Genomic DNA, 12,851 nt, shown 5'->3' with positions numbered 1-12,851 from the left:
TAGATATTAAATTTCTATTTTAAAGTATCCAATTTTGGTTCCCATGCAGGAAGCGTGTTCTCCATCGTCATCACCTGATACTGCACAGGTTCGTCCAGAGCGTCTGGTACTGAAAGTTACCCTTCTAGCGAATGAGTGGGGCTCGTCTAAGGGTGGCTTGTCAACAATAAACAGGACTCTTGCCATACATTTGGCAAAAGACGAAAACGTAGAAGTGACCATTCTTGTACCTGAATTTGAGTGTGGAGAAAAAGACAAGAGAGTTGCCAAAAGTCACAACATTTCCATCAGGGAAGCAGGGCATCTACCTGGCTTTAGTGATCCTCTTGACTGGTTGAGCTATCCACCAGAAGACCTTGACATTCAGGTTGTGATCGGCCATGGAGCAAAGCTTGGTAGACAAGCACAGATTATCAGAAAGTCTTATCGATGCAAGTGGGTGCAGGTTGTTCACACTGAGCCTGAAGAGCTGGCAATGCATAAGAACTATCCAAGCGCCATTGCCAAGGGAGAAGGGAAGAACAGAGCTGAAGTTGACCTTTGTCAAATTGCAGATCTCGTTGTAGCCGTTGGACCCAAGTTGAAAGAAGCGATCTCGTCCCAGTTGCGTTCATCTCGTCGCGAAGTCTTTCTATTTGTACCAGGTTCCTTTACAGAGTTTTCAGATGTTGAGCATTCTGAACAAGAGAATGTAAATTTCAAAGTGTTAACCTTCGGTCGCGGTGATTTCGAAGACTTCAGTCTTAAAGGATACGACATTGCCGCTCAATCCATAGTTGAATTGAAGGACAGCTCCTATAGTCTTGTTTTCGTTGGTGCATCCGATGGAAGGCAGGATGACGTCGCAGAAATCTTACTCCAGACTGGCATTTCAAAGAACCAGCTGATTGTCAGATCATTTGTGAAAGACAAACAAAGATTGAGAGAGTTGTTTTGTGAAGTCGATCTGGCCATCATGCCATCAAGAACTGAGGGGTTTGGTTTGACAGCATTGGAAGCCATGTCAGCCGGTCTTCCCATTCTGGTAACTGGAAACTCCGGATTTGGAAAAGCACTGCGTGGTCTTCCAATGGGTGAGTCATTTGTGATCGACTCTGATGACCCCAAGGAATGGGCCAAGGCAATTGCAGCCATCCGTCAAAAATCAAGGACAGAGCGGCTTGAGGAAATCCAAAGACTGCGAAGAAGTTATGATGAAAGTTTTTGTTGGGAGGGACAGTGCCAGGCCCTTGTTGATAGGATGTGGAAGATGGTCTATGGTAAGAAATCAAATTTACCGATAGAAAAGTAACGATAATAATAATAATTAGTACCTGATGATTTTCAGATGCGTATCTTTTCAGTATTATCCTCCATTTGGCCTTCATAATTCATCGCTGTATGTCCATTGCTTCTGCTTTAGCGATTGCATAAATACATTTTTGCTATATTATGTTTCGTGGTCCATGTGAATCCCTGCAGAAATATTTTTGTTAAACTTTTATTCTTAATATAGGGATTCACATTCTCCACGCTGTTCTTCATACATTCCTTGGGTTACTGATGAGGAGATTTTGTTTAACAATCAAGATATTTTTTTTACCGGCTGATCAATTCCATTTTTTAAAACTTTCATGTATAATTTTATAACATATTGGCTACAATTGGAAGAGTTAACGATCAATTAAAATTTTGACTCTATAAGATTGCGATACATCAAAGTCATCTGATTTCTATTCATATCGAGCTGCAATGGTGGGTTGTGACAAAAAATGAAGGTTGGAATCGTTCATTTTTTTTAAGAGTGACATAGTTTTCTGTAAATCATCAATTTTTTAAACTTTACAGGTCTTGGAAAAAACAGAGAAGATGACGTTCCACAGAACGACTGTGAAAAAGATGATGCAACAGAAGCGATAGCAGGTAATTTCATTGTTTGCTTTGTCAATTAAACCAGTAGAGTGAGGTTATTTTCTTCTGTTAAACCAGGGTACTTTCGATTTTTCGGGTGCTTTTAGCTTTTCAATGCTTAGTGTAGCATCTCCAAGTAAACTGACGTAAATAATGTTTCCCTCCCCCGCTTACAGGCCAAACCATTTAAATTTACTGCTAATTTTAAACTTTTGCAGGTGTTGAAAAAAACCGAGAAGATGACGTTCTAAAGAATGACTTTGAGAAAGATGCTGCAACTGGATCGATGGCAGGTGATGTTATTGTTTGCTTTGCCAATTAAACCAAAGCCAAAATATATTTTTGCAGTAGACTGAAGTTACTTTGTTCTTTTAAAACCACAGTAATTTTTCTGAAATTGTCGACTGTTTTAAGCTTCATTCCAGCGCACAGTGCTGCACCTGTTTTATGGAACACGCTGCCATTGACTATAAGAACAAATAGCAGCCTCGCCATTTTTAAAAAGCATCTTAAAACATTCCTTTTTAGGAAAGCTTATAATCTACTAGAATGACTCTGAAGTTTAATGCTTTGAATATTTTCATTTAATTTTGTATAGAATTTTAGACTTTTATTTTTTAGATTTTTGCATAGCATGGAATTTTTTTTATTATTGTTATTGTTATTATTAGCTTTTCAGGAATTTTTTTAATTGTAACTTAATGTTAAGCGCTTTTGAATATGTTATAGTTCTAGTACTATACAAATTCTTTATCATTATCATTATCACTATCTCCTATTAAACTGGCGTGAAATAACATCTTCATGTATCTTATTTTGTCTTTTTCATCTTCTGCTTACAGGTGAACCCATTTTCCTTGCACTTCAACAAATCCTGTTGGAAGCACGCATAGAGTCCAGCAAAACTGAGCTGTCGCAGGCTTTAAAGACAACTGCGTTGGAGAAAGGTTTTGCGATTTCTGACAATCAAGGGGAGGGGAACTGCATGTTTTTGGCACTTTCAGAGCAGCTTGACCTCATCAAAGGAATTCAAATGTCCCATGATGAGTTACGCCGAACTATTGTTCAACATCTTCGGGAAAACCCCAGGCTAGTAAGTACCTTATTATTTTTGCTTGGGTAGATTCATTTGCGAGCCGTAAGTCGTCGCATTTGCCCGCTTTGCTTTTAAGGTTATAAGTAATAAGGCCCCGTCCACACGTAGCGTATTTGAATTTTTTTTCGCCCGTCGGCATAAAACGCTGAAATTATTGAAATATGGTAGCATCCCTCACAGAACAAACGCAGTGGTACTAGCATATAATGTATGACATCGTCGTATTAGAAAGCCTCTGTTTTCGTCCGTCCACACGTAAATGAAAAGTCCACTCTGGGGACCGCTTTCTGGGGACCTGCGTGTTTGGTCCCCGAAAAGGCCCTTATCGTGTGGACGGAAGGCTAAAAATAGCCTGATACGTGTGGACGGGACCTTGAATTCCTGCGATTAATTGAGACGCTTTACGGGTATGCTGCAAATGAATCCATCCTTTATGAGCAAAACAACAGCTCTGCGTGGCCATCACGCTTGTTTGTACTTCACTTCGTCGTCCACTGCACGACTACGACGTGAAACGTTTTGAGGAGGACCTTGAACGCAGGCAACGAATTATTGTTATTGGCTCCGGATGCTGTCCTTAGAATTCAAATCCTACCTTTTTTAATTTGAAAACGCTACGTAAGCGCCATAAAAATTTAAAAGAACGCAAATTCGTTTCCTTTATCGCATTTTTGACTCGGAGGTGTAAATGGACACTGATTTTAGGAAATCTGTTTCGGTCGCCTCGATCGTCTGACTTATGTCCTAATTTCTTATAATTACGTTATGTTGACAAGTATGAAATCTTCACCGAAAGCCGCTTTGTCCGAACAGCATATGTTTATATAGTGATATGAAATGAACTGAATACTTTATTTAAAGAGGGTAAAACTTGATAGTTATAATACCAACTAACAAACTTGAGGTCCTCAATACTGGTTATATATGTAGGGTCATTTCTGACCCAACGTATTTCCAAACTTTTATTATTTCATAGTAAACACCTCTTCCCCTCTCTCTCACACGTGTAACGGCACCTCCCAAAAAAGTCCTCAAGTACTTTCCTTAAAGTGTTGGTCCCTACTGTTCTTAATTGTTTTTACTGGACTTTTTACAAGGCGAATAGTATAGGATACACAGGTTAGACATCGTTTTGGAAGTGAAATCTCATTAGTATGAAGTGGAACAAATAAATGTCGGTGACATCTTTATCTCATGAATAAACTGCGGTAGAATCTCATCAAGATAACGTCTAAGTTATACGAGCTATTTTTATGTAGTTTCTTGTATAACCAGTTATTCTTACATTGATGATGTAACTTGCAGGGATCATGTTCTTATTTGGTTAGTATTTTATTGTCCATTGCAGACAACCTTTTGGCCTGGTTCCGGTTCACTACTAAGGCGAATATATCTACTGTAGTGGCGATACCAATGGGGTCCGCCTTAGAGAGAGCTGAAAGTGCAGCTGCCTGAGCTGAATATATACCTTCTACAAAAACACTCCACCTCTTCCTCTATTAACTACAGTATTTTATTTTTTTCTTACAGCCGGATGGGACAGAACTGTTTCATTTTGTTGACGGATATCCGTCTTGGGATGCCTACCTCACAAGCATGTTGGCGGATGGTAAATGGGGTGATCACGTGATTCTACACGGCGCGGCATACTGTTTTCAAACGTGCATTCACGTGATCAGCAGTCTTCAGCATCACCATGACGTAATGATCTGCCCAGAGTTTGATGTTACTGGTAGCAACCGGCTCGTGCTGGGTCACGTGCACGAGCTTCACTATGTTAGCCTTATTCCACATAAAGGAGGTAAAGATGTCTTATTATACTGCGATTCAAGCGTTGCTAACTCGCGATATCAAGTTGAAGACACTTAAGTTGAACAAGTGGCTGAACCTTTATTGTGGCAACTTATTCGCAAAGATGCTGGCAAGAAACAAGATGTCTATTATTCATATGTACAGTTTTATAATCCGTCAATGTTATGATAACGGTACAAATAGCCATATAAATAGACTAAGTATTCATAACAAAACATTTTGGGTTTCAAAAAATTAATACAGCCCCTTCAATTAGTTAGATAAATTACTGTAGTGTTCTTAATAAAACTTGGTTTTTAGATTTTTACTCCGTTTGCGGCGTGTTTAAACACTTAGTCTTACCGTCTGCAAGTAGGCGAGTCAGAGTTTTTTTCTAACAGTTTCATTAGTATTTAGGTGTTAAGAACAGCTTCTGTTTCAGATGTCACTTGCCTGAAGTCTCTGAAATAACCCAGTGTCAGTTTTATTCATGACTAAAATTTTTTCTTAAAAGATCACCCGTACCTCAAGATGTTCCTACCCACAGAGCATCATGAGTCAAAACACATTTCCAATCGAATTTGTTGGTAAGAATCGTTCCTGTTTCAGGTGCTCTTTATCAATCTGTGAATATTTTCAGCCGTTAGAGTAATTCTTTTTTTTGGAATTTTAGTTAATGGAATCAATGCTTAAGGGTATTGTGTGTGTAAATACAACAGCCTCCCATCCCGCCCCGTCGCGGGGGAAAACCAATTCCCTATTATACAATGTAAGTATTTTTATATTAGACGTAATTTACTAGCGTACTTTTCTTACCATCCTAAGTATATATATACCGTAAAAATCCGAAAATAAGCCCCTCCATGTATAAGCCCCTCCAAATATAAGCCCCTCCAAATATAAGCCCCCCCAACTCGTAACGCAAAAAACCCTCTGTTAAATCGCCCCTCCAAATATAAGCCCCCCGGGGGGCTTGTACTTGGAAATTGCCCTCAAATACAAGGTAAAACAAAGCAAAAACGATATATATTTCCTTCCAACTATAAAGCTAGCCCAATCGATTTTGAAACGCAAATTTCCCTCCATAGATAAGCCCCTCCAAAAACAAGCCCCTCAAAAAGGGCCTTTGAAAAATATAAGCCCCGGGGCTTATTTTCGGAATTTTACGGTATTTTGTAGGCCACTGCTTCTATTTAGGTACATCAAGCAATAAAGGTTATAGTAAAAGTAGTTAGGTTTAAGGGTGACGTCCCTCTACCTAGTTAGTGAGAATTTTTTTAAATTATCTAGTAAAGGTGTCGCGTAGTTTATCAATTTATACATTAAATAAGTGACAAAATAAGTCTAGTTAATCCGTCAATTAGCCATTCATAAGTTCGGGTCAGTGTTAAAGACGAGAGTAATTCCGGTCAAATAAGGACGCTATTTTCCTTCAAGGCAAGAATCACGTATCTAACATCCATTGTTACAGAAAATGAGCTCTAATTGATTAAAATTGGCTAACCCTCTCAATATATTGTTTTTTCTTGGCCTAGTTAAGAATGCGCGTAGAGACTGGCTTAATCTTAAAACGCATGAAACGAGCCAGATATAATGGATTTTTTTTGACATTTACCATTATTTCAGTCACTTTCTGAATGGAGGTATTCCTAAGAACTTAGCTTCAAGTTTGATCATTTTCCTTAAGAATCACGAATCACAAAGTAAGGAGATCGCGCGTTTAGACCGATCGAAGCACGGTAATATCTGAGCTGCTTTTACGCCTCCCGCGTTAATCTTTGCTCGAATCAGTGCGCAAGTCTATTTCCTATACAATTGTTCTAAGATTTCACTTTGTGCGAGCAATGACTTTTGTCTGATGTATTGTGTACTTTCTTTAAATTCATAGCACGCGAAGTGCGGCCTTCAGAAAATTTCAGTTTTTGAATATACCCAGAGAAGCATATGCACCACCTCCTAGAAACTCGCGCGATGCTTGAACCTTCCCAAAAAACATGTCATGTTTTCTTATCATGAAGTGGATACCGGCAGCTCCCTGCGTCAGGCGTTTGGATAGAAGAGATAGCGCGATGAAGAGAGCACAGTGGGAAGAAGGGAAGAGACCAAGGATACTTACCATTTACACAAACCACCCGGGTGGAAATATTGTGCATAAACACAACACTATACAATTTGACTTGGTGCGAGAATGACGCGTTACAAAGAACAACCAATTCAGCTGAACAGACTAAAAAGAGTAGAAAAATTGCATCGCCTTTAATCACAGCTCATATTTTGAGAGGCTTCCCAAACAGATCAGTTGCCAGAATCATTTAATTTTCCAACCGAAATTTCTGGTTTTCTCATGTAAATGGCAAGTACCCCCTAATCTCGGGCAGCTCCCACTTTCTAAACACCAGGGAGCAGCTAGGCTGTCGAAGGTCCATGGATGGTGGATTTCACGAAGCGTACTATGATAAGCAAAATGTATCACTCATGTAGACACTTTCGTAATTAGTCCACTCGCACGAGAGCGCCCGACATCAAAACGACAATTGTCGTAGATCGATCGTTCCCGAACGTCCCCTCGATAAAGAAGTGCTGGGCGTGCTTTGTGCCTAGAACTTTCTATGTTATGATTTTAGTAGCTTTCAAATTAGCACTATGGCTAACTTGGGGACAGAATTTCTAGTCATGAACTGAAAGCTATTTAACTCGATCAGGCGCATAACGTGGCAAAGAGATGAGCGATGGCTCTTCGACACTCCAACCTAGGACAGTTTCTCGTTTCTCCCTCCCCAAGCTCCTTGCACTACCCTCGCCCACCTTGGGTTGTTTGAGCGCCTGACCAACAAAGCCAACCGTTACATGCTATTGACATGAGTTGAAATCTGAAAACGATATTACAATTCGCTAGCGTCCGATAAGTTCGGGCGTTTTCGGCTCACATTTTCCTTTGCAGTAAGAAAAAAAACTGTTTTAAACAATCTACGGATTTTTTTAACTAGGGTGTTGATATTTATCCTTTTCTCGTGTCTTGTGATTGTTTCTGTGAAGTTTCAGCTTTGACTCTTTTCTTTTTTACTGTTCTTTTGTTCTGAGCTGATTTTCCTGGGTCTTGCCCAATTCTCTCTCCTAGGCATTTAGGCTGAAATTCGTAATGATGACATTAGGTATTAAGACACAACATTTAAAAAAGTAATAAGACACACCTTTACTCGACACCCTGGTTAACTTAGCATCCTTAAAAATAGCCTCCCTTTTAGTCGTTCTTTTGGCTTGTCACATGGCAGTGACTTACGACGAACTCTTGAGGAGGTCTGTTTGAGACACTACTATTAACGAGACTTTCACTGGAAAAAATCTTGGCTTTGCCCCCTGAAAACCATGCACAAGTGAGACCAAACTCTGCAACTGTTACCCCTAAACCGGTCAATTTTATAGGGAGGTCCCCCGGTTCATCTTCTTGATGGAGCACAGCAGTTTCCATCGGAACGGATCAATTTACATAAAAGCTTACGAAGAATGATCTTGGGCTAATAATTAAAGGATTAAACAAAAAACATTACGAACTAATTCTACGTAAAAGGTCTATTTGGAGACTAGTTACACAAGGTGATTCAGGCATTGCTACATTTCTCTTCTAATGAATTGAAACGGACCTGCTTTGTAAACGATCTGTCATTTAGTGAATTAAGCAAACACTTTTCTTTGTTCTCTTCCGTAAACTTTCCGGGTGTAATACCTTTCAAGTTTTACAAAGGGCACAGCTTTCAGAAATTTGGGTGTCCTTATCCTCTCTTGACGAAGCCAATTTTTTAACCCCTTAAACCTTTATAGGATCAAAATTTGAATTCTCATTTGTTACCCCTAGTCATTTCCTACAGAAGTAGATGGGAGAAGTTGATAAAATATCAAGTCACTGATTCATCTTGTGTGATCATTTCCGTAATTCTCATGACTTACCACTTGGTTTTACAAAGCAATGATATTATTGACCCTTAGGGCTTAAAGGGTTAAAGTTTTGCATGGTAGAAAGGAGAATTTGTCCTTTCTGTTTCTGTTTAGTGAGCCCGAAATATACTAGTACATGCGTCAAAAAAACGTGATCTCCATGACGCTACAAAGATCAGTTCTATGATGTACCTGAAAACAAACTTGACAAACTGTTTTATCTATCATTACACCATGAAAATCTCCTCTGTCGCATGCTTGACAATACTTAGTTCCACAGAACCTGCACTTGAATATCTGCAAATTTGAATCGAAGTATTCAGTTGAAAGCCAGTTTAAGGTGAATCTAGCATAGATGAGTTGCTGTATACCAGGTTTCTTGATTTCTTGCAAGAGTTTGCCTTCAAACATTATCATTTACACAGGCTTGATCTGTGCGTCTATAAACTAACTTATGGATGACTAACTTGTGCATGTAATCCGCCGGTCGTGACCATTCGAATGAAACCTTTTCATTTAAAATGCAACCACATACATTTGGTTCTCAATAGTTCACAAAATCCGGACATGAATGATTTCCCTTTAATCTCAATAGAATTGAAAGTGAAAGATACGATGGCATAATAACCTGACATATAAAAGATACGATGGCATAATAACCTGACATACCTTACTTTTTTCAGAGCAGCCCCAGCGACACATGTTTGGAAGCCACAAATAGAATGCCTTGTTTAAGATAAAGAAAGCTCAGTTTACCCAAATTTGATTTGAAACATAAAATAGTTGCGCTTTCTTGACAATAAGAGCAGCAAACGTTTGCTTCTAAGCTGAGCTATCTGAGCTCCTACAGCCGTCTTCTACAGAAACATTTATATGTGCACAGCGTGTGGTATCAATATTTTAAACCAATTGACAGCTTGTTTACAATCTTGGGCTGTAACGCAAATTACAATATTCAGAAAGACAGAAAAAAAGCCAGCTTAACACTCCCGCTGACTTTTAAAGTTACATGATTGTATTGATTATAGTGGTTTCTAGACCTTTCTACAGCCGATTGTACATTTCGAATTTAAAGCTATGTCAAGAGGACAAGTTTGACAAATGGACGGGGGTCGCGGGTCGCGGGTCGCCTGGCGCGTGTTGTATGTAACGTGTGCGAAAATTCGCGACTTCCAACCCACACCCGCGACATACATCAGCGACCCGCGACGGACCATTAGTCAAACTTTCAAGACTGATATTCTGATACTGCTGTCTTAGGTGATTTCTGTGCTGGTCATAAGTTAGTGGCTCCTGTAGCTATAGAGTAATTGTATCAACTTGCGTGTGAAGAAGATAACAAGAACATTTCACCATTACTTGAAAACGTTGGCCGAACTTTTTCAAGTTTCAATTTATGTCATGCATCTTTGCAATCAGTTGCAACAGGCAAAAGGCGACAGGAGAAAGACCAAATGTTGTCTTATTAAATAACAGGTAAAAGCCAGGAGTGTAGCCAGCCCATAAACTTGTAGGCCCGGGCCTGGACATTTTTGCTTTGATCACTCTGCCGCTTGTAATAAATTATGCGTTGATGGGGTGAGCTAAAAAAAGTGTTGATGAGGGTAGTGCATACTAGTCATGCGTGCAATTTTCAGGATATGTGGAAATGAAAGTCAGCCAGGCCTACAACTAGTCAAAAGCTGGTTACGCCCCTGAAAACGTCTCCGGCTCCATTTTACACCATCCTGCTACTACATCAACAAGTCTTGGTACTATGATGTCTTGGTTCTAACTGCTTATTTAGCTGACCCCACGCCATCAATCTTCGGCCTCGAAGGGTAGGCTACTGATTCATGGGATTTCAAAATTTCCGTAATATTATCTAGTGGTAACTCTGCCTCGTACCTAGACGTCTTTCTCTCTCTCGATGAAAATGTGCGCTCAAAGGAAGGCGGGAAGGAGACAAAGGGCGAGATGTACCCTTCCCATGGTCCCCTGCGGTTCATCACTAGTCACTTGCGTTTCTCGCTCGCCATTATCATTTGTTATTCATAGTCATCATAACTTGCACAATTTATACCTTGTTGTTTCTGCTCTTTTTGTTGTTGTCTTCAGGTTATCCAGATGTGGAGATGTTGGAAGATTACGACTTGAAAGGTGACAAGTCTAAGCCATACAGTGTACACTTCTCCCCCGAAAATCACCGTCATGCCTAGCTCCTTCTCTACTTTCAAAATGCCGGCACGTGGATTCCCTTCTAGACAGTAGCCATTAGCATGACAGTGAGCGACCTCAGACTACGTAGACATTTTCCCTCAGGAAAAATCTTTGCAAGGGACATTTTCCATGTCATTGCGATCGTAATTACCAAAATTCCCCTCTTCAAGTTATTCGCCTCGCGCATCTAATTCAGTTTTTTACAGAAATTTCTTTCTGGTCCACAACTGCATATTTCAGTAATTGCCTTAATCAAAACCATAACAAAATTCTATTATCTTATTGGCTATCACTAGCCCCGGATTCAGCATTAATCATACGAGTAGTTAAACAAAATCGGACGACCGTGTATCGATTCTGCTATCTAATCAGCTGGCTGTATTTTGTTAACACATCACCTCGTTAAGCAAAATCATATTTCACCGCGGGTTTAACTTTTATATTTTTACGCAAAACTAGTACAGCATTTCAAAGATCTTTACTGCGAGTGATGCCTAAAACTTTTTAGAGCCAACAAAGCAAAGCTATCTTAATGTTATCATAAGAATGATGCGTTTTTCAATCAGTGACACTGGCGACTACTGGAAAACGTCCGAGTTATATATGCCACAGGAGTCGAACAAATAACTTGGTTACTGGTCCAGATCCTCTACCCTCTGAGCTATGAGAGATTCGTAGGAGCAAAGGCCGTTAAACTATGTTCATACTCCATATGCACATCTTCCATATTGCGTCTTATGCGTGCCAAAAAATTTTGCATAAATTTTTAAGAGAAATTGAGGATCTGATGCTTATGAAAAAAAATGGTGGGGGGTGGACAGGGAAAACAGGCTGTATTATGTAAGTTGTGCATCCTGTTTTATGTCGTTTGCAAAATCGTTTGCTTGTATTCCCAGGTATTCATGCCATAACTTTTTCAAAATATAATATCTTATTTTTTACTTCTTTAGTTTCAGAGGTACTTTAGAAGCTGATGACGTAATCGGTAAGGAATGAGAGCTTCTTTCTATGTTATCGTACTGTTGAAGAGGTTTATTAATGCGAAGTATGTTTTCTCTTCAGATGTTGATAGTTATGAAGACGGTGATGGACAGCAGGTCTTAAGAGATACATTGAACAGGTGTGAAATATAACAAATAAGTGATCTTTATTCACCCTCGGCAAGTACGTCGTTATAGCAAAAACTGGTGATGTTATACCTAATTCTAATAACGTTGTCTTAGTAAAATGCCAAAAGGAAAAATGAAAAAAGGGAATAAGCCAAATACGAATGAATAAGGCTTACTAATAAACCACTATAAGATGCATTTTTGCAGCATAGACTTTTTTAAGGCGTAAAAAACAACTGCAAAAGTGACGGCTATTCGCGAATGTTGTTAATGAATGCACCCTATATGTTGCTAAAGTGGCTTATTAGCAAGCCTAATTTGAGGATCGTTTCCGAAATGCTCTGCGAGGAGCCTGATAGTATGGGGCCGCGAGTTCTGCACCAGTGATAAGTAATATGGAACGTACTCCGACAGTTTGAAGTAGTTGAGAGACTTTCAGAAGGACAGAACAATTTATTTTTAAAGTAACACTTAGAAATGTAATCCTTGACTGAGTTTGTTACACGTTTTCTACCTTACATTTTCATCCTGTTCCTTCTCTCTTTTCTTCCTCAGTTTCTCCCTTTGTCATTCTCAGTTTCTTGCTGTTTTGTTCTCTGTTTTTCTTTCTTTTAGTCTTTTTCCTCTTTCCGTTTGATTACAGATTTTCCCTATTTTTCTACTCTATCCCTTCTAACGTATCTTTAAAAACTCCTTAATAATTCATAAAGAAAAAACAAAAGAAATTTTATGTTTAATAAGTGTCTTTATATCTGATAAAGACACGGCTAAACTTTATGTCCATGACATCACAACACAATTGACCAATCATGTCAATAACTAGAGTTAAATAC

General features: G+C 39.2%; 1 protein-coding gene across 1 annotated transcript in view; it reads left to right on the top strand.

The window, feature by feature from the left end:
- The window catches only part of LOC140931296 (uncharacterized), a 61,202-nt gene extending 54,913 nt beyond the window's left edge, over positions 1 to 6,289 (top strand). The window contains exons 7-11 of the mRNA XM_073381079.1: positions 50 to 1,259; positions 1,828 to 1,902; positions 2,109 to 2,183; positions 2,733 to 2,983; positions 4,517 to 6,289. Coding sequence (XP_073237180.1) covers positions 50 to 1,259; positions 1,828 to 1,902; positions 2,109 to 2,183; positions 2,733 to 2,983; positions 4,517 to 4,855 — 1,950 coding nt within the window. The 3' untranslated portion in view covers positions 4,856 to 6,289. The remainder of the gene's footprint in view (positions 1 to 49; positions 1,260 to 1,827; positions 1,903 to 2,108; positions 2,184 to 2,732; positions 2,984 to 4,516) is intronic.
- The last annotated feature ends 6,562 nt before the right edge of the window (positions 6,290 to 12,851 follow it).

Source organism: Porites lutea, chromosome 3, assembly GCF_958299795.1.
Source record: "Porites lutea chromosome 3, jaPorLute2.1, whole genome shotgun sequence".
Lineage (NCBI taxonomy): Eukaryota > Metazoa > Cnidaria > Anthozoa > Scleractinia > Poritidae > Porites > Porites lutea.
This window is presented reverse-complemented; position numbering and strand designations above follow the sequence as displayed.